Source organism: Prionailurus bengalensis, chromosome C1 (genome assembly GCF_016509475.1).
Source record: "Prionailurus bengalensis isolate Pbe53 chromosome C1, Fcat_Pben_1.1_paternal_pri, whole genome shotgun sequence".
Classification (NCBI taxonomy): Eukaryota; Metazoa; Chordata; class Mammalia; order Carnivora; family Felidae; genus Prionailurus; species Prionailurus bengalensis.
In genome coordinates, this window is record NC_057345.1 from 211851957 (window position 1) to 211874888 (window position 22932).

The 22932-nt window shown below is 43.2% G+C and overlaps 1 protein-coding gene across 1 annotated transcript in view; it reads left to right on the top strand.

Moving 5' to 3' along the window:
- Positions 1-22932, top strand: part of DAW1 (dynein assembly factor with WD repeats 1) — a 47822-nt gene that overhangs the window by 24074 nt on the left and 816 nt on the right. The window contains exons 5-11 of the mRNA XM_043578052.1: positions 471-593; positions 4384-4483; positions 8353-8460; positions 11114-11220; positions 12317-12419; positions 13508-13622; positions 20696-20772. Coding sequence (XP_043433987.1) covers positions 471-593; positions 4384-4483; positions 8353-8460; positions 11114-11220; positions 12317-12419; positions 13508-13622; positions 20696-20772 — 733 coding nt within the window. The remainder of the gene's footprint in view (positions 1-470; positions 594-4383; positions 4484-8352; positions 8461-11113; positions 11221-12316; positions 12420-13507; positions 13623-20695; positions 20773-22932) is intronic.

Here is a 22932-nt window from a genome sequence, read left to right on the forward strand (position 1 = left end):
GAATGATTATTGGCAGGATTACTCTTAATCTGATTTAGTGGCTCCGTTTTGGTTTAGGGATAAAATTAAAAAAGTTCCTAATAAAAGGATGTAGCTATTGTTCCCAATTTAACGGTTCTCCATACACGATTTCATTTTGTAAAAAGCAAGATGGGGCACCTGGGTGGCTCAGTCTTGGTTAAGCGTCTGACTTCAGCTCAGGTCATGATCTCATGGTTTGTGAGTTCGAGCCCCGCCTTGGGCTCTGTGCTGACAGCTCAGAGCCTGGAGCCTGCTTCGGGTTCTGTGTCTCCTTCTCTCTCTGCCCCTCCCTTGCTCATGCTCTGTTGCTCTCTCTCTCAAAAATAAAGAAAGATTAAAACAAAGAAGAGCAAGATAAATGGGGTTATAATCTTGTAGGTGAAAAAACGAGGTCTTTATTAACACGCTGCTGTTGTCACTTTGTGATCTATTTGTCTCCCGCGTGTTAGCTTTATTACAGGAAGCTATGATCGGACGTGTAAACTTTGGGATACTGCATCTGGAGAGGAGCTTCATACCCTGGAGGGCCACCGGAATGTGGTTTATGCCATAGCATTCAACAATCCATATGGGTAAACAGACATTCAGTCATTCACTTCTTCCTCATTAATCCATTAAATCCTTTATTTTCTCTCCATTTATTCATGTCTTCCTCTGTTTTTTGGGGGATGAAAAGAAAAAGAGAACTAAAATTTCCAAGTGCCTGGATGTGTGCTTTGAAAGCTTTTTAAATACCCTTTTCGGTGCTTAAAGGAGTTTGGGGATAGGTCTTCTTTTTCTCACATAAAGTATATAAAGTTTAAGGACCTTTGTCAAAATCACGGGGTAGTTAAGAGGCGAGCTGAAGTCCCAAGTTCAAGCAGGGCTGAGTCCCGTCCCCTGGGAGGTCTCTGACAGGCACTTATGTCCTATTGATGTTTAGAGCACTGGCTTCTGGAGAATGTGACATACCTCCGGAGCATGGTTTACCTTGTTCAGAAGTTAATTTACAGTCTTAGCTGAAAAAAAAAATGGGTCCAGTGGCATGCTAGATAACAGTACAAGATATAATAGCATTTTTAGACCAGCCTCTAGTTAACTGATTCAACAGATGAACCAGTGTTCTCTCTAGCTCTCCTTCTGCATGACGTACTGCTGGTACCCAAGGCTCCCTGGATATTTGCAGAAACTGGGCCATCCGCTGGTGTGCTCAGCTTTTCTTCCCACCGGTTAGGTCTAAGTCCACCATGAGTTACTTGTATTTGTCCATAAATCTGCTTATGTTTGTTGTGATTTCAACTTTAATGATCGAATTGAATTAAATAGTGCTTAAACTAATGAAATATGCGTGTGAAAAGAAAGCTGTTATTTTTTCGTGAAAACATAGCTAAGGTAAATCTTTGAAAAATTGCTAGTGAGTGAAGTTGTAGGTGAGGTCAGTGTAAACATTAGAAAATGCATGGAAACATTTTGAACTATCTTTGTACTCAGATGGTCCTACAAGTGTGCTTAGGAGACATCTCGAACTATCTTTGTACTCACATGGTCCTACGAGTGTGTTTAAGTTCTCAAATTGGAGCTTGTAGAGGTTGGATATGATTTCTGTAAGGCAGATAATGAGCTCCAGGTAGCCAAAGAAAAAGCCTTTGCCTTGTGTATTTGAGTAAAGGTTTTTAATGTGTGTCTTTCATGACTGACCACTGTGACTTTTTCCATTCACTAAGCTGTCTCAGTAAATATGTCTCTTTTATGATAGTATTATGATGACTAGAACACAACAGTAAATGGCTTGAAAGTTAGAAGAGAAAGGCCAGTGGGATTTCTCTTGGTGGAGGTTGTGAGGATGATGTGCAACTCCAGCAGAAGCTTGGAGGTGGAAAATAAAGGAGGTGGGAGGGCACCCTGGGGGAGGGCACCCTCCAGCTCCATGGCCTAGGTGGGGCTTTGCCCGGCTCCCCAGTGCCCCTGGCTCTCTAGTGGATGTTTCCTGGTGAGAATCAGAAGTGGGTGAGCTCAGAGTGTTCTGCATAGTTTGAACTCTGTTCTCGACGACTGAGTTGTCATGAAGGCTTTGTGTACAAAGGAGGGACGCAATGCAAGTGCCATTTTGGGAGGGCTGTTCTGGCAGAGAGAAGGGGTCAGAGGGTTTGGATTGGGATGAAACAGGAGGCAAGGAATTTAGTTAGGAGGCAGATAAAAAGATACATTCATGGGACGATGAGAACAGTCTAGGGTAGTGGCAGGGGCGATAAAGGGAATCCTATCAAAATCTGATGCACTTAAAGTAGAAATTTTATACCATATACGTTAAAAACTTGATATGTAGGTTGCTAATGTCATTATACCTTTCTAAGATGTAACAAGTTTAAATCATATCAATTGTGATGGCACAATCAAACTTAATTGGTACATTAAAATGATTAAGTATTCCAATTACATTACCAAAAACTTAACTTTGATGTATGCAGTTTTACATTGTAGAGAATGATAGTTTTTATAATGCCTTATTGCACCAACCTGTGGGAGAGAGATTTAATTGATATTATAAATGATAATGCTTTACCTCTACTATAATTCCTACTTTACTTGCAGTGTTATTTAAAGGACTTTAACAGTATGTTCTGCATGATATAATATAATATCCTATAATATTATACTTACAAGACAGGATATTTTTGCATATCTATCTTAGAACAAAGTTTTGGGGGGATAGTGAGGGGAGGAACTCTTCATCTGTTGGCCTTTCTATTGGATTCTACCAAGACCCCCTGACAAAAAACTCGCTTGTCTGATTACATAGTCTGATGATTTACGTATGGATTAAAGCAGCCTTTTTCACAGCACTTTGGGGGCACTGGGGGTTCAGCAGAGTGAGTTCAAGATTCAAGATCGCCACCAGAGAATGAGACGGTGTGTGTGTGTATGTGTGTGTGTGTGTGTGTGTGTGTGTGAGAGAGAGAGAGAGAGAGATAGAGAGAGAGAGAGACAGAGACAGAGACAGAGAGACAGAAAGACAGAGATAGAGATAGAAGAACCAGGTTAGTTCTTACATGTTTTATACATTGGGTCGGAAGTAAGGTTTGATTCTATAAAGTAATTCTAAAAACTGTGAAATCAGTGTTATCTTTTATAATGTAGTGGCGAATGGGTGTAGAGAGCAGTGTGTGATCCAACAGGAACTGAGAGAGAAACAGCAGCAACTTGAGACAATATGTCTGAAGGGGAGGAGGGCTGGAAAGTGGAGGGAAGGAGCTGATAAAGAGCACACAGTGCTCTCAGCATATCTGAGCAGAAGTTGGACATCAGCAGCTGATGAGAAACGCTCAGACCAGATGGGGAGAGAGTTAGTGCAGACTTTGGGTTGACAACCAGCCTTGAGTGTTAGGAAGCTCGAGTTGGGTGGGTGGGTATTCTCCAGAACAGTCTGTCCCTGGAGCATGGAGCATGGACAGAAAGGACCTGACTCCTTTAGTATCAGAGACCACAGAAATACTTATGTGGGTGGCCTGAGAGCGAAGGAGAGATACAGGGCATTAATGTTAGTTTGGATAAAATATAAATCCTATGACTGTGCCAAGCACATAGAATTTGCTTTAAGATACGTATTTGGGTCTTAAGACCCAATAAGGGTCTTGAACAATGAGCTTGCAGTATAACCGGTGACCCCGTTGGGTGAAGCATTTTGATGAGTTGCTATGAAAGACAGGGGTCAATGGTAAAGGAAAAGATTTAGTTCCATGGTCAAAGGTTATGCGGGCCAACCTACTCTTATCTATCTGGTATTGATAGTAACCCTGCTCTGCGGTGTACATGGAAAGCCTCTTGTTTGAAAGGGACTGAGGTCTCACCATATTTCCTCTGAAAACCGTCTTCCTTCACCAAAGAGCTGACAATTGGAATATTAGCAGCATTATTTTCCCAAGGAGACACTAAATTCTCAAAAACTCATCTAGCCATGTGGTTCATTGGATTTATACCTTTTCATTTTTCTTCTTTTAAATTCAATGTTATCCTTGTCAGTAGATCTAATAGAATTTTTCCGTTTCCTGCCTCTCATACATTTTTAATTTCCATTTGGTAGGAGTTTTCTAAACTAAAAAATTTACCATATTCATTGTGCTAGTTTAAAAACTGATTGTAATCCCAAACATAAATTTATACTTTCGATGTAAAACATTTTAAATTAAATGCATCATCTTATATTATTGAAAAATCAGACCTTAAAATTGTTATCCACCGAAACAAACGTAAGATTGTTGTTTCAAAAACGAAGTAAATTTCTGAGTAGATACAGACCTACGTATTAATGTCTTGTCTTAATTCAGTGTCTCATACAGTGTGTTTGAATTTGTTTTCAAAATCTACCTTTGTTTTAAATTTTAGTGACAAAATTGCCACTGGATCCTTTGATAAGACTTGTAAGCTATGGAGTGTAGACACGGGAAAATGTTACCATACCTTTAGAGGTCATACAGCAGAAATAGTGAGTATATTTATTTTGTTATATTTTTTATGTTGTTGTTTTCCTCCTCCTCCTTCTTCTTCTTCTTCTTCTTCTTCGCTTTTCTCTTTCTCTCTTTTTTAATAGGCTTTATTTTTTACAGGAGTTTTATATTCACAACAAGACTGAGTGGAAGGTACAGAGATTTCCCATATATCCCCTCCCGTCCCCCCAAAACCAAGCATGTCCCTTTATGAACATCCCCCACCAAAATCGTACCTTTGTTACAATTGATGGACCTATGTCAACACATCATTGCTATTTCTTTTTAGGAGTCCATTATATAAAAGTGGTGGTTCTACCTTCATGATTAATTTGATAATTCTATCCAGTATTTTTAGTTTACATTTATTTCATATGGTGACATTTATGTAAATTACAAGCTATTCGAGTGTTTATATATTAAAGATGTCGTTCAATAACCTGCATCCTGCATTGACCAATTAGATGTGTAATATGATAAACATTTAAGTGCAATATCCAATCTGACTTCTTCTTTTTCATTGACTTGCTTTTGAAGGATTGAATTGATGTGGGTTGATAAAATTCTTAACATAGCTTTTAAAGTACCTTTTTAAAATATATATATATATATATATACACATATATACATATATATACATATATATATATACATATATATATATATATATATATATATATATATCATGGGAAATATTTAGGCTGATTGTTTCCCGGATATCGTTAGAATTCAAATTTGCATAAATAGTTTGATACTCTGAATAGCTTTCACTATTGGGAGGCCTTGACCTTGGCCAATTCTGTGTTACAGCTTATAACAATTAGTGAGATAATTGGCACCCCATGGAACAAATGATAGCTTTTAAAAATAAACAAGCTGCTTATTTTAGGAGTAAAATTTATTTATATTTATCCTTCAAACTCATGGTGTACTCATCCAATAAGGGCTCATGCTATGTTTAATACTTTGCTAGACACTGGGGGATAATGCAGTGAAAAACTATAACCGGCTCGTTAATTGCGCTCAGTGTGCACAAAGCGCTGTCCTAAGCCCTTCACATATATTAGCTTAGTTGCATCTCATAACAACCCTAAGGGCTAGATATTTCCCCCTTTTACAGTCCAAGACGCTGAGGCATAGAGTACGTAATTTACCCAAAGTTATAAAAAAGACATAATCCTCATTCTCACACTCCCTTGGAACTTTGAAAAAAAATTTTTTTTATATATGGTTCCTAGGAAAATATTGATTTTTTCATAGTCAACAACATTAATTCAATAAATATTTACTAAATATTGGCTGCGTGTCGAGCCCTGGCCTACATGTTTGGCATGCCAAATAGAATCACACATAGATCTTGTCCTGCAGGGATTTTGTACTTTAGTAGAGGGAGTAGAGGCACCAATAAATAAGTTCAAAGATGCTTTGTGGGTGTGCTAGAAGTTCGTGGGGAGTTTAGTGTGGTCACAGAGGGGAGCACCCAGTAGGGGGGTGCTGAGGAGAGACTTTGCTCGTGTACTCAGGACGAGGAAGCAGCACGCCCAGAGGAGGAGTGCAACGGTGGTGGGTGCTTTTGAACTCGGGTGACTCTGTGTGGCCAGAGCAGCGCTTCCCAGCCTCACCCCGGGGTGATATACACAGAATATGCCAATGTGGCCATGCGACACAGGGAGGGGAGCTGCCTTCTGCCCATGGGCAGGGGTGCTGGCTGAGGACCCCTTGTGCTGCCCAGCTGCCTGGATTCAAGGCACCTTATCTTGGCACCTGCAACCCATTCAGAGCCACATCGCACGGTGAGCATGATGGAAGTGGCCCGTAGTTTTGATTCCTATGCTATACTAAGGAATTAGGGCTTCATCCTGTGGATGGTGCTGTGCTGTTGGGACTCTTAAGCTGGGGGATCGCGTGGTCACTTTGAGTCTTTGGGAAGATCATTCTTTTGGCAGTGTGCAGCGTGATCGGAGGTAGGGGCCGGCGGGGCATCTTGTTTCCAAGCAGAGATGACGGAGGCGTAGGTGGTGGAGGAGTAGGACTGGGTCAGCAAGTAGATGTGAGACCTGAAGGAAAAAAGGGCCCCCAGAGAGATTCCCTGATTTCAGACAATGGCAGTACCGTTCACCAATTCTCTATATGGAAGGAAAAGCAGCTCTGTGTTCATATGACTCACGTGTCTTAGACTGATTGGTCCAAGCTGCCCGCGTGATGTCCATCGGAGGCCCTTTGGGCTTGAATTGAGTGGCGAAGTCTGGGCAGGAGACATGGATATGTGGGTGAGTCAGTGGTATTAGGGTGGCAGTGGGGACCACCGAGGAAGTGAAATTTCTGGAAGGAAAAGGGTCAGTGTGGGGAGAAGTGTGATGGCATCTTGAGCAGACGGAGAAGAGAAGAACCCTCCAAAAGATACAAAAAACAGATAGGAAGCAAAAGAAGACAAGCAGAGCAGGGTCATGGCTGCCAAGAGGGAAGAAAATATGGAGAAGAAAGGGGTCAACACTGCAGATGTCAAGGAGGTTAAGTGGGACGACCGACAGAGCCATTGGATCGGCCCTTTAACCAAAGTGGTTCCAGCAGAGTTGAAGAGTGGGGCATGGGCAGTCAGGGATTTGGTGGTGAAAGGGAAAAAGTAGTCGAAAAGGGGGCACATAGAGTCAAGGGAGGGTTTGTTTTTATGTGGGAAAAGCCCAAGCATGTTTCTAGGCCACTAGGAGGGATCTAGTCCAGAAGGAGAGAAAAAATCAGTGGGCACGTGGCTCCTAGGTATGTGGGCAAGAGGGTGTCTCAGAAGGGCGAAGGGATCCCTCTGCACCTGAGACGGACGGAAGGGAGGAGAGGCCCAGGTGAGGAAGTCCCGCCCCCCCCCCCCCCCCAAGATGAGTTTTCTCAGGGAAATAGTAGGAGGCCAGGCTATCTGTGGAGGAGGGGTGAAACAGACTGGGACAAGAGTGGGGAGGGACCATGTACTGAGGCAGAGGCACGTTCACGTTGGGGAGGGTGCTGAGCACACAGCTGAGGACAGAAGGCACGAACGAGCAACGCCATAACCTGCTGTGCAGTTTTCTGAAGCTAAGTGGTGACGGAGGGCAAGTGAGTGAACGCAGTGGCAGTTGCTACAGTTGGTGGGAGTCTTACCGATGGCGCAGTGGAAAGACAGGGAGTGAAGGTATTGAGGATACTGGCAGGAGCCATGTTCTCAAGATGTCAGCTGAGTGGGGGATGAGGGGCCGGGAAAAGGCAGGGGTCTGAATGAGATGGAAAATGTCCTGGGGATGGCTTGGTGAGGAAGGAAGCGGAAGTCCTGGGAAATTGTAACTGGAGATTGATGTATTGGTAGTGAATTTTCTAGAGGAAGTGATGTCAAAGTCCAGGGTGTGGCCATGGAGTGATTATGAAAGGGAGTGCAGGGTCACGGGTCTGGGGTACGGAACTGGTGCCTCACAGGAAGGCCGCGTAGGACTTGGACTTGAGACTAAAATCCAGTAGCCAAAGTCCTTGGTGAGTGAGGGGGAGGATTGAAAGGGCTGTGAAGTTAACACCCCGGAAGCCGGAAGCCAGAAAACACGAATCTCATCTCGAAGGAGGTGGGTTTGCTTTTGTTCGCGTTCTGTGGTCTGGAAGCGGGGAGGGGCGCCAGTGCCCCTGAAATCCTGAGCCGGGTGCCATGGGAGAGCAGGAAGCTTCTTCCCAAGAGGAGAGTGCTTCGGGATCGAACCGGCGCAAGGCGGGCCACCCGGATCTGATGTTTCACTGCGTGGTTTACAAAGAATTAGGCTGAATCCAAGGTGGTTGCGTCTCGAAGCTTTTCTATGCAAAATTGACAGCGCAAAACTCTTCTCTCTCTCTCAAATCTTTTCCACTTCCTGTAATTCAGGTGTGTTTGTCATTCAATCCTCAAAGCACCCTCGTGGCCACTGGCAGCATGGACACAACAGCCAAACTGTGGGACATTCAGAACGGAGAGGAAGCGCTCACTTTGACGGTACGTTCAAAATGCCGACAGCCTCCGGAGCCTTGCATTTTCATTCGCCGCCCTTTAGCACCGGCCTATCATTTGAGTTTGTTTCTATTTTTGTGTTTATTGCAAACTGACCTCTTGGGCTTTCAGACTCTGCAGTGAAAAGAGTGTCCCGGTTGGTTTGCTGGCTCTTCCACAAGGCTTTGATGGGAGAGCTGGGGAAGCCACGCGGGCTCTTTCCTGTGACTGGCTTTAGTCTGTAAACCATACCAACTGTGACTTAAAGCCACCGCCGTCTTAAAGCCAAGTAGGAGGAGGCTGGCACTTTCTGGAAGGGGCGGAAGTGGAGAACTTGCTAGAAGATTCCTTAAAAGGATGACTGCTCGCTCCGTCCTCCACCACCCCCCCCCCCGCCCCAGTCTTAGAAGCCTTCTGTGTTCCAAAGTCTGAAATGACAAGGGGCCAGCGGAAGGAGGAGCAAGGCCACAGGGCACCGCCCATAGCCCAGGTGCTGCCTGTCCCCACAGGGGCCTCTGTCCACTGCCACCAGGCGTCCAGCACTTGCCTGCTGCCTCTGCTTCTCCCCACCGCAGCCCACACCCCCGTGCAAAAATAGGGTGGTTCTCTGTGCCGATCGGTGGGAACTGCTAGCTGGAAAACCCAAGTCTTATCCTTCCAAATTATAATTTTTTTTTCAACGTTTTAATTTATTTTTCGGACAGAGAGAGACAGAGCATGAACGGGGGAGGGGCAGAGAGAGAGGGAGACACAGAATCGGAAACAGGCTCCAGGCTCTGAGCCATCAGCCCAGAGCCCGATGCGGGGCTGGAACTCACGGACCGCGAGATCGTGACCTGGCTGAAGTCGGACGCTTAACCGACTGCGCCACCCAGGCGCCCCCTATCCTTCCAAATTATAAATGGACATTAAACACAGGACCCCTCTCCTAGGAGAGCTTTTTCCAAGAAAGTTACAAAATGGCCCGGAGAGAGAAAAAGCACCCTTTTTTTTTTTTTCAACGTTTATTTATTTTTTGGGACAGAGAGAGACAGAGCATGAACGGGGGAGGGGCAGAGAGAGAGGGAGACACAGAATCGGAAACAGGCTCCAGGCTCTGAGCCATCAGCCCAGAGCCCGAGCGCGGGGCTCGAACTCCCGGACCGTGAGATCGTGACCTGGCTGAAGTCGGACGCTTAACCGACTGCGCCACCCAGGCGCCCCAAAAGCACCCTTTTTAACTAACGCCGAGGGATGCAGAGTGCCAGCCTTAATTAGCGTAAGCATCCTCCTTCGATCTTCGTTCTCATCCTGTCCGAGGGCGGCTGCCTCTGTATTACCTCCTCTTTCAGACACATGCCTGACAGTCCTCGAAGGACGCATCTGTCCCTGCACACTTACACCTGCCTGCCTCCAGAGAACACGTTCGTTTCGTGTGTTCGGAATTGCCATGTTCAGCCGCATTTAGTTTTTTGCCATTCGGGATCAACCAGAAATTTGATTTGTAAATGAACCTTTCTGCTACTTAAAAAAGTAATATATGTTAATTTGCTACAATAATTAGAGAAACAAAGGAGACACTGCAGAGTAGAATCTGCTGCAGAGAAGGGCTTCTTCGGACTGTCTCAGGACGTCTGATGCATCAACCGTAGAGAGGGACCAGGTGAAAGTCAGGCCAAAGGCCAGATATTTATTAACCTATTTGATGTTAAGTCATCATAAGAATATCCTTTAATTTTTTTTCAATGTTTATTTCTGAGAGATAGAGAGAGAGAGAATGAGTGAGGGAGGGGTAGAGAGAGAGGGAGACACAGAATCCCAAGCAGGCTCCAGGCTCCGAGCTGTCAGCACAGAACCTGATGTGGGGCTCGGACTCGTGAACTGCGAGATCACGACCTGAGCTGAAGTCAGGCACTTAACCGACCGAGCCACCCCGGTGCCCCAAGAATATCCTTTTTTTTTAAGTTATTAACTTTATTTCACAAACTTGCCTATTGTTAACCCATAAAGCGCACAGCCCTTTTATTTTTTTTATAATCATTTTAAGTTTATTTTTTGAGAGAGAGAGAGAGAGAGAGAGAGAGAGAGAGAGAGTGTGTGTGTGTGTGTGTGCAAGAGAGCTTGAAGGAGAGGTAGAGAGGGAGGGAGACAGAGAATCCCAAGCAGGCTCCACACTGTCAGTGCAGAGCCCAACACGGGGTTTGATTTCACAAACCGTGAGATCATGACCTGAGCTGAGATCAAGAGTCAGATGCCTAACCCACTGAGCCATGCAGGCTCCCTGCATACAGCTCTTCTAAAAGTGTTTTTAAGACAATGTGAAAAAAGCCCTCTGATTTCCCAAATCATGCTCTCGCCCTGTCTATTCAAACAGAAACAAAAATTAAAAAAAAAATAGCTGTACAATGTAAAAATGACCTGATTTAAGTGTGTAAGTCAACTTTTAGAAAAATTTAGTCAAGTCCCACTTTCCCCAAACTCTAGTTTCCAAACATTTCCCCGGAAAGAAACCTGTGCCCATTTGCAATCTCTCCCTATTGCCACCCCCAGTCAACCACTAATCTTTTTTCCCCGTATAGAGTTTTGCCTTTTCTAGCATTTTCTTATCAACTAGAATATTGTGCATTTGTAGGGAGTGTTTTTCCACAGGTGTGTGTGACGGTATCCACTCTCTTTCTAGGGACATTCGGCTGAAATCATCTCTTTGTCCTTTAACACCTCCGGAGACAGAATCATCACAGGGTCTTTTGATCATACAGCTGCAGTGTGGGAAGCTGAAACTGGAAGGTATTCTCTGTCTTTGGGAATATTAAAATCTGTGGGGCGCCTGGGTGGCTCCGTCGGTTAAGCGTACAACTTTGGCTCAGGTCACGATCTCATGATTCGTGGGTTCGAGCCCCACATTAGGCTCTGAGCTGTCAGAGCCTGGAGCCTGCTTCGGATTCTGTCTCCCTCTCTGCCCTACCCCTGCTCGTACTGTCTCTCTCTCTCTCAAAAATAAAATAAGAAAACATTAAAAAAAATTTAAAACCTAAATCAGAGGGTTAAGAAAATCTTTGCTGTTCATTAGTTTAATCTTATATCTATTAAGTGTGCTTTGGATTCTATAGGAATAGGACACACCACAAATAAATTAATTCATTATTTAATGGTATTTCTGATCCATAAAACATGTGTATTTTCTTAGAATTCTGAGCAAATAATGCCACACAGCAACAGACAAGGAGAATGTTAACAGTAGCCTGGGTGTATGGCTGTTACTTATTCTGTATACTATGTAATCAAATTTCAGTGGCTTCTCATTACGGTAGGCATGGATATCAGGAGTAAATAAAATCATGGCTAATTTCCCCTACTTAATTTAGTCCACGAACTTCAATTTCCTTCCTAATTATTTTTGGTTCTAGTTGCTAAGATGTTAACTAAATTAGACTATTTGTTCTATAAAGCCCTACCTTGGACCTGTCTGCATCTTGGTAAGGGGGCTAATCATCAGGGGTAGCAATCAAGATGAGGAAGGGCCCTTCAGACACTCGAGGGGAAGTTTTTGAACTACCAGGGGGTCCGCTCATCCGGTGTAAGAGCGCTTCCAGAATTTCAGACCATCTTTATTATTTTTTACCCATGGCTTTCTGAGGTCTTGTCTTAAGTAATGTTGCCATCTTTGAGTGCTTAAAGTTTTGGTATATTTCTGCTGAAATGAAATGAGTAGCCTAGTTGACTCTTTTTGAGCTAAAGCCATCATTGTTTGGTCATCAAAGATGTTATTTTGTAAAAACCAAAGTTTAGATTCTTACACCCACAGGGGGCTGGACATCATTATTTGGGCACATATCCTGACGTGTGGCATCGTCCACCAGCATGCATCCTTTCCATTCTGCAGGAAGGTGTATACCCTAGTTGGGCATTGTGCTGAGATTAGCAGTGCTTCATTCAACTGGGATTGCTCTCTGATATTAACCGGCTCTATGGACAAAACCTGCATGGTGAGCTCAAGAAACACCTTTGCTTTACAGTTCTTGTGTGCATGCTTTTACTGTGTCAGACATTCCCTGCAACATTAACAAATCTCAAAGGTACTGTAAAATTAAGATATTAATTTATAAATGATAGTTGGCATTAAAAATTTTTTTTAAATGTTTTATTTATTTTTGAGACAGAGAGAGACAGAGCAGGAGCAGGGGAGGGGCAGAGAGAGAGGGAGACACAGAATCCAAAGCAGGCTCCAGGCTGTGAGCTGTCAGCACAGAGCCCGACGCGGGGCTTGAACTCACAAACCGCGAGATCATGACCTGAGCTGAAGTCAGACACTTAACTGACTGAGCCACCCAGGAGCCCCCTTTTTAAAAAATTTTTTTTAATGTTTTATTTATTTTTGAGACAGAGAGGATAGTTGGCATTTTTAAATGTTGTTTCTGATCTCCCGAGTTTAAAGAAACTATGTAGTAAAACAATGTTAATTGAATCAGATCAAACAATGTTAATTATTACAAGATCTTTAAAAAAAATAAAAGGCATGTTATTTTTCTTTATTCTCTCTGTTCATTTATTGAAGTTTGATTAGAGGCAGTCTCAATGAGGCTCAGCACAACATCTCCCTGCCTTTAACTTTCTTTTGCTAAGAGCTTATGCTCTGGAATTATTATTTGATTACACATCCAATGTATTATAACCTTAGTGTACTTTTCACGTGCTGGCGTTACAGTTTTAGATCAAGCTCCTTATCATTTGATGACCTTCTTATGAAAAGAGGACACTTCCTCTCCAGTCAGCGAAGCAGGCACTTTGAGATTTTTCCTACTATTGTGGCAGATTTGTACTACCCATCCTAAATGTCTCTCTCTGATCTTCTCCTCGTCCAAAGTGTGCCTTGTTAGTTGGTTGGCTGTGGTCTCTTGTCATGAATCCAGGTAGAATTAACAGAACATGTGAAAATGATACACATGATCTTGGCCCAGTTATTTAGCCAGCCGTTCGCATGTCGTCAAGACTACTACTTGCTGTTTTTGCACTTCAGACAGGAAGTTATCATAGTCGTCTTTTTTTTTTTTTTTTTTTTTTTTTTTACTTGTAGCTGTGGGACGCTGCAAATGGAAAATATGTGGCAACATTAACAGGCCATGACGATGAAATACTAGACAGCTGTTTTGATTACACTGGAAAACTTATTGCTACTGCTTCAGCCGATGGTAGGTCATCGGTTCATACATTTAATTTATGGGGGGGGGGGATTTATGCTTTGTTTGAGAAACATGTATAATTCTACACTATAGGTCATCTACCTGATGACCAGCTGTGGTACAAACCACATCTGCCTCATCTCTGTGATGTTGGTATCTATGTCCGTATCGTATTCTTGGTAACCATGTCACGATATCTGCGTCACCTCCTTGGCAACCACGTCTGGTGTTATGCTCGGTCTTCACACCTCCTTGATGACTATGGATGGTGGTATATTCTGGATCACCTCCCTAATCCTGCATTATGCTGCACTGTGTTGACCTCATCAACTTGACCACCATCCACAGAGCTATAATAAGTCTGTATTATCTCCTGTATCCACACGTGCTGCTCCATTACGTATAGCGCACTTTTGTGACGAACACACATGATGCTGTGCTATACGTCATCTTCTCCCTTACCATTGATGAGTCTACACTGTATCTGCATCATCTTATTGGTAACCGTGGACTGGTGGTAAACTGTGCATGCCTCAACTCATTGAAGACCACATATGATGCTACAATACATCTCTGTCATCTTCCTGTTGACTGTGCATATTATTATGTCCATCTCATCCCTCCAGGACACAAGTTACAGGGTACGTCTACTCCAGCCCTGGGTCACCAAGTAAGACCCTACATTATACCAACATCCCCTCCTGATGGCCGTAAATGATAACACACCATACTCACATTTTCTTAAAAACCATGCACGATATTCCATTTCACTCCATCATCTCCTTGATTGCTGCCTAGGAGGTATCCTCTCCTTGATAAACATGTATGGTTACCATGAACTCACCTTGCTGACAAATAAATATGATGTTACACCCTGTCTTTGACATGTCACTGAAAGCTTCATATCATGACATCTGTCCCCCCTCATTGACAAGCATCGGTATTACAACATTATGAATACACTCTGTCTTGGGTGGTAATTTATTATACTAAACAACAGGTCACCCTCATAACTATGTATTCCTGACAAGCATGTAAGAGACTCCACGACTTCCACATCATTTGCTGGCAACCCTGTCATTATGTCCACATCACGTCCTTGACAGCTGCATGCGATGACGCATCTGCACCATCTCCTTGGCCAGCATACGTGACGCTATACTAAGTCTGTGTCATCTCATGACATCACACAACCATGTGTGATGCTCTTCTTTGAGTCATCACTCTGATAATAAAGTATGATGCTACACTGTGTCATCTTCCTGAAGACTGCAGGTAATGCTACCCCACACCTGTGTTATTCAGCTGATGACCACATATGCAGCTGCACCTCGTGTGCATAATTCTTTTAATAGCCACCTACGATGCTACATTGTGTCCGCACCGTAGACCCGAGGATTACGTTTTAAGTTACACCATGACTTTGTTATCATTTAAAGACCACACTGGACGCTGCACTCTTATCTGCCCCATCTCCTTGGCAAGCTGGTGTGGTGCTATCCAAAGTCTACCTAATCTCCTGGGTAACCATATGCAATGCTATTCCATGAGAGACCTCACCTTGGTAGCCAAGTATGATGCTGAACTGTCATCTCCCTGGAGACCAAATGTGATGCTACACTGTGTCTATATCATCCACCTGATGACCATGAAGGGAGCCACATAAGTCCACATTATCCCTCTAATGACCACATATGATGTTATCTTGTGTCTATATCATATACCCGACCGCTATGTTTTAATTTACAGTCCTTGTCATTCTCTTTAAAATCTTGTATGATACTACACTATACCTTCATCTAATCACTTATAACCATGTATGATCCTCTGCCATATCTTCACCACTTCCTAGAAATTTATGTGCGACGCTGTAATATTTCTACCTCATCACCTCGGCAAACACGTCTTCAAGGTCCGCTATGTCTGCTTCACCTCATTTACAAAACTACATGATTCCACATCATGTCTGGATTGTGTTTTTGAAATCTGCTCCTCAGGCTATACCTTTTGTGTCACCTTGAGTGCTACGTGTGATGCCCTAGTGCCTGTCATCTCAATGGTAGGCTCGTATAATGTTAATCTGTGTCAACAATTAATAACGTTATGTGATGCTTAAGTGCTCGCTACCCGCCATTAATGATGGTACACTCTGATTGCATCATCTCCCTGGCAACCATATATAATACTACACTGTGTGTCATGCCCTGATAATTACATCATCTCCCTGACAATCAAGTAGGGTACTGTGCTGTTTCTGTGTTATCTCCTAAAACACATGTATGATGTTATACTATGTCTCATGTTCTTCCTAGCAACATATAAAGCTATATCATTTTCTTGATAATCATGTATAATGTCTATACTAGGAGAGATTCCTTGATGACCATGCATGATGCTACATGATATATGCACCATATCCTACAAAACCATGCTACATTATGTGAAACCCCCTGTACAAGTATGTGTCATGCTCTATGATTACTACATCACCCCTTTAACAACCCTGCACCATGCGACTAAACTATTTCTGTATTATGTCCGTGATGATCATGTATGATGCCACACTATGTCTGTGTCGTTTGGAAAACAGGATATGGTGATGCATTATTTCTGTGTTACTTTTCTATTATTTGTGATGTTGAAATATATGTGTCTTGTATTCCTGATCAACACCTATGACATTATAATATGTCTGTGGCGAGCCTATTGTATCCACATATGACACAAATTGTGTCTATATCGTCCCTCTGATGACCACATACGACACTGCACTGTGTGTCCTCTCCCTGACAATGTACGACACCACGCCACATTTGCATCATTTCCCTGACAGCCAGGGTGATGCTACACCATTTCTGGTCATGTCCTTGACGACCACGTACGAAGCCATGCTGTGTCTCATCATGTCTTGGCCAGCGAATGAAGCTATAGACTCTGTTTGCAAATTTCTTAACAGTCATGCGTGATGCTCTATTATAAGGAATCTCCTGACAATCACGTATGGTGCTGTGAGATATCTGTGTCATCTCGCCCACCGCGCATGACCCTGCACTGTCTGTGGCCAGCCCATGTGATGGCATCCTGTAACTGCATTACCTCTTTGATAACTGTATTCGTTTGCCAGGGCTGCCATAAGAGAGTACAACAGACTGAGTGGCTTAAAAGACAGACATTTCTCTTCTCACAATTCTGGAAGCTACAGGTTCAAGATCAAGGTGCTGGCAGCGTTGGTTTCTTCTGAGGCCTGCAGATGGCAGTTTTCTCCCTGTGTCTTCACATGGTCTTCCCTTTGGACGTGTCTGTGTCCTAATCTCTTTTTCTTACAAGGGCACCGGCTATATTGGGTTAGGGCACACTCTAAGGACCTCATGTTAATCTCATTTCTTCTTTAAAGACCCAATCTTGGGGCACCTGGGTGCCTCAGTTGGTTAAACGTCCGACTTCGGCTAAGGTCACGATCTCGCGGTTGGTGGGTTCGAGCCCCGAGTCAGGCTCTGTGTTGACAGTTCAGAGCCTGGAGCCTGCTTCGGATTCTGTGTGTCCCTCTCTCTCTCCCCCTCCCCAGCTCGTACTTTGTCTGTTTCTCTCTTAAAAATAAACAAACATTTACAAATTAAAAAGAAATAAAATAAAAAGACCCAATCTCCAAGTAAGTCAACTTCTGAGGCACGGTGGGTTGGAAATTCAACATATGAGTTTTGTGGGGACCGCAGTTTGGCCCAATAACAGCATGTGTGACATACAGCATGTTTGTGTCTTCTGCCTGAAGACTTCTCTTCTTGCAAATCCCACAGTATGACATGTCTGTATCGTGTCTTTGCTAATCATGCTACACTCTGTCTGTATCATCTTTTAACCTACTATATACGATGCTACATTGTGACTTCCCCACCTCCCGAGAGCCATGGATGATGCTATACCAGGGATAAACTCTCTGAAGACGGTGAATGACGCTTCTTGATGTCTGCATCATATCCTTGACAAAAACATGAGATGCCACACTCTGGATCATATCTTAAGTATGTGTCATGGTGTGCGATTACTCCAGAATGTTTCAATACATACATAATGCTCTGCCATTATTCAGGTCTTTGACAACCTCGTAAGGGTATAATGCTGTATATCCTATACTGTGTTTATATCATCTCCTTGATAACCATGGGGAGTGCTATGCTATTTTGCAGCATCTCCTAGACAGCTAAGTGTGATGCTAAGTGTGACAGTATGTGTCATGTCCGTGATGACCACCATGTATGATGCTCCAATATATCTTGCCACCTGTTGATGACCCCATATGTTGCTACGCTGTGTGTTTTAATCTCCTTGGACAAGCATACATCGTGCTATACTATGTCTGCTTCGTCTCTGTGATGGCCACATAGGACACTATGTCTGTGTCATGCTCCCAAGAATGCGTATCATGCTGTGCTATGATTGTGTCATCACTATGTCAACACTCATAAGCCTCCGCTGTGTCTAAGGCATCTCTTTGATATTCACATATGATGTTTTATCATGTCCAATTCCTTCGTGACTCCAGGGGACTGTACATCATGTCCATGTAAACTTCTTAACAGCCATTTCAGGAATTCTAGCAAAGATGGAAGGCTTTTTTGGGGGGGGGCGTGATTTGTTTTTAGTTTTCCTGCATTTGCTCCTTGTGGCTAACATACTGTTAAGCAGTCGCGTATCTTTTGTGTTATAATGACTTGTAGGGTTTTGCCAGTGATTCATTTTAATTACACAGTCTTTATTCCACCTGTGTCTCCTTTTTAAAAATTACATTTGCATGCTTATTCTCTTACTCACTAGGACTTTTCAAAGGTGATCCTTTGATCATACATAAAGTTCTTTCTATGCTCTGGAATTATAAACACCCTGAATTTGAGAGTTCTACTTTTTCAAAGTAACCACTTACTTTTTCATCTTATCACAGAGCTTGGCTTTTTAAAAATCATCCCTTAACTGTAATTAATCTACCCTTTTCATTTTAAATATCATTCTAACTTATACAAAAAAATTCATTCGACAAAAGTAGAGAGGGTACCTACTTTGTGCCAGGAATCGTTTTAGGAGCATGGGATAGATCAATGAGTGGAAGAGAGAGGAATCCCTCCCCTCATGGAGCTGTACTGTGGAGGGGGAGACAAGGAAGAATACCATACATATGTTTTACATAGAATGTGAGGACATAGAGAGTGTTAGATTATAAAGAATGTTAAATTATAGAGAATGGCAGATTAGGAAGCATGTTAGGACTTTGTCAGCACTAGGGGAGCAGAAAGAAGCCAGGTCTGGAGATCAGGATGCTGAGGGATGGGTAAGAATGAACTGCACGTTCAATTCTTCTCCTTTTGTTTTCTCTACCATCTGTTAAGCCCTCCTAGCAGTGATTCTATTCTTTCCCTGTTCAACAAGACGTTGCTTCAAAAAAAAAAAAATCTTCTTCTTCTCTTTTGGCATGTCTTGTGAGCCTCTTCCCATCGTGTACCTTCTAAGAAGTCTTGATGCTTAGGAAATCTTGTTTACTTAATCTCTGGTTCTTGCCCCACACCCCCTTCTTAAAATTGGATCCATTCAACTGGGTTAGTTACCTGGGTTAGTTACACAGCTACATCTGTGTGTATATATCACCTTTTTCTTCCTCATTGGAATCGTTCTCAAGACTGAATTATTTTTTGGTGTCCTATTCATATTTCTGTCTTTTTAAAATCATAGTTTCAGACTATATTATTTCTGTCTTGCCTGGGTTTAAAATGCTTCTGAGAAATTTCAAGAATGACTCCATGTAGAATATTCACTTTTGTCGTATTAACACATTCTTAAAACACGTTGGTCACTTGAAGATTTTTGGAATGTCCAAGTAGCAAGTTTTATATTTTTAGTCATATTGATTGTACAATAGCACTTTTCATCTACTCCTTCCTGAAGTTGACACTGTCAGAAGGGCAAGTACAAAATTTACTAAGATACTTTGTTCTTCTCTGAATGAAAATTAAGTAACCAAAATTCGTTATCTTTGCTAATTTTGCCTCTATCTAATGTTTTTTTAAAAAATTTTTTTAAACGTTTATTTATTTTTGAGACAGAGAGAGACAGAGCATGAACGGGGGAGGGTTAGAGAGAGGGAGACACAGAATCTGAAACAGGCTCCAGGCTCTGAGCTGTCAGCACAGAGCCCGACGCGGGGCTCGAACTCACGGACCGTGAGATCATGACCTGAGCCGAAGTCGGCCACGTAACCGACTGAGCCACCCAGGCGCCCCTCTATCTAATGTTTTAATTGCACTAATTTTGCCTCTGTGTAAAGTTATAATTGCAGTAAGAGAGCAGCCTTCACCTGGCTAGATAAATTTTAATTTTTTTCTGATAATTTTACTACTGCTGTTTTTCTCCTTCTACACTTGTTTAACTCCTCCACTCCTTAATTCTAAAGAAATGTATATACCTCTCCCTCCTCCCTCCCCCCTTCCTTCCTTCCTTCCTTCCTTCCTTCCTTCCTTCCTTCCACCCACCCATCCATCCACCCACCTATCCTGTATCCACTTAATGGGTGTCTACTGGGAGCTTGGCACTTCTGGGCACTGGAGAACATCTGGGAACAAACCATTCTACTAGCTCTTTCTGTAGAAAGGCATCCCTAATGCCTATTCTTTGCCCAGCAAGTAGTGGCTGTCGTTCCTTTTCAAGAAGGCCTCCTGAACCTTCTGTGCCCTTACACGCTTTTTGGTGTGTGGTGCTGGTCTGGTGGCTTATTTCATCCCCAGCTTCTCAAAACTTGTTTTGATTCTCCCCTTTCTCTTTAAGATCTTCTTTCTGGATTCCTTCCCCGCCTTTTCGACCTTGGAACCCATTATTTCTTCTAGTAAGCTCAGGGCTATAGACGCACCCTCTTCCCCCTCTTCTCCCGCGGTGGCACCAGCTTGCACGGTCAGTTTCAGGTGGTGGCCCTCGCCGCAGGAAGGGAGACAAACACACAGAGCCTGTATGTCAGAAGGATAGATATTTACATAATTCAAAGCACAAGGTTCAAAGTTCTGTATCGCACATGAATTCATATGTATCTCCACTCTTTCAAAAAGGAACGGCAAGGGTTTTCAGTGCAGCCACAAGGAAATGCATTGCCAGATTGGAAGGCCACGAAGGTGAAATTTCAAAGGTGAGTTGCATTCTCATCTGGAGCAGTTTCTTTAGGTAAAAAGAATCGAATGCATAGTGGTCTGTTGGCACTAGGGTTTGCCCAATTATCCTACTCTTTCTAGAAATCATAAAAACGATATTTTTAAGTGTGACCTCAAACTCAGCATAATAAATGATTCCTAAAATCTTTAAGACAGTTTAAGACAGTATTTTTTCTCAGCCATCAGCAAAAGATCGAGTTAGCGGAAGATACTTATTAAAGCCATTTGAGAAACTTGTGAAGTACTTTTCTCGGTCTTGGCTGACACACAAATGTATATTATGCAGAATAACATGCTGTTCAGCAAGTATCAAGTGTGCTGTGAATTCAATGCAATTGAGAAAGTGCGTCCGGGAAATATTTAATACTTCACAGTTTAAATTTTTTTAAATGTTTCTTTATTTTTGAGCGAGAGAGACAGAGCATGAGGTGGGGAGGGGCAGAGAGAGAGGGAGACACAGAATCCGAAGCAGGCTCCAGGCTCTGAGCTGTCAGCAGAGAGCCCAACCCGGGGCTCGAACCCATAGACTGTGAGATCGTGACCTGAGCCAAAGTCAGATACTTAACTGACTGAGCCACCCAGGTGCCCCAATACTTAGTAGAGTCTAAAATGACCTATTTTGAAACTTCAGAACTGTAGCTTAGGATTTTGTATAAGCTTCACCCATACGTGATTCACAGAGCAGAGACTTCCAATCAGTGATCTGAAGTTTAGCCATGTCCTGTGACAATTTTGGAAAGATCTGGACATGGAGACCCTCCACTCCCACCCAGTTCAGCCCAGTTCTTTGGTCTTGTACCTGAGATCAGATTTGCTCCTTCCTTTTAAAGTATAATTTTGATGGCTTCAGGTCCTGGAAGGCTGCCCCTAGACCCTGGAACTGTCCCTGTGGTGCTCCCCACCAACCCACGCCTCCCTCCCCCCATACCTGCTGCTGGTGGCCCGGAGCTCAGGAGCTCCTGTCTTTCAGGGTTGGTCTCTAAGGCCACGCAGAGCACATCTTCTCCATAGGCTGGGATGGGCAGGAAGGGAGAGAGGGAAGTGTGGATGTGGGAGACAGCCTGGGAAGAGAGCCCAGACTGTGTTTCTGAGTGGCTGGTCTAATGACATGCATGATGTGTCCTACTCAACAAGTGCACATGTTTTTGTGTATGTGTGAAAATGAAGAGTTCTCAAACTCTGTATTATTGCATTTTAGAAAGAGAGAGAGCACAAATGGGGGAGGAACAGAGACAGGGGAAGAGAGAGAGAGAGAGAGAGAGAGAGAGAGAATCCCAAGTAGGCTCCACATTGTCAGCATGTAGCCCCATGTGGGCTCAAACTTACAAACAGTGAGATCATGACCTGAACTGTAATCAAGAGTCCAATGCTTAACCAACTGAGCCACCCAGGCACCCCTCAGCAAATGCTTTTCGATAGCTTCCACTGTGCTAGGCGTTGTACTGGGGACATAAGGACAAAAAAAAAAAAAAATCCATGGCCTTGAGCCTTTCCCTCATCAGATTTTTAGTCCTAGAGGATGTGACCCAAATCATTGCGTTATGATGATTTAGAGAGGCTTAGAAGCATGGTGCCCAAAGGAATAGTGAACTGACCATTTCCTTTGACAGCTGCTCAGATATGTTTGACGACACTTGGCACGTAGGAGGCACTAAGCACAGGTTTATGCAATGTGCTTTGCTTTGAGTGGCAGTAGAGAGAAAGTCCCTGCCTGTAGGCACGACATTCACTCATTCTGTGGCCAGGTTGAGGGAGGATCTGTATGCTTTTGCTTACAGAAAGTTGGGTTACGGGGATGACATGGGGGGTTGGATTTGAAGGAGCCTGACTTTTGTCCTCATCCACACCAGGGCTCTCTTGGTTTGCCTGGAAAGACTTTGGAAAGAGGCTAGGTGGGGAATACTCAAATTAGAAGAGAGCTTTGGTCTTTGTCCTTAGAGTTGTTGTGTGTGGTGGTGGTGGTGGGGGGTGTAGCCAATTAATTTCTTCTGTCTAGAAGAATTATTATGTATTCATAATAATCATGTATTAATCCCCGCAATATTTTTTCCCATCAGGAAGGAACTATTCTATGTAAGAATAAATGCCAGGCTAGGAAGATGACAGGTGCTTAGTAATGTCCTCTTTTTGCTGGTGAA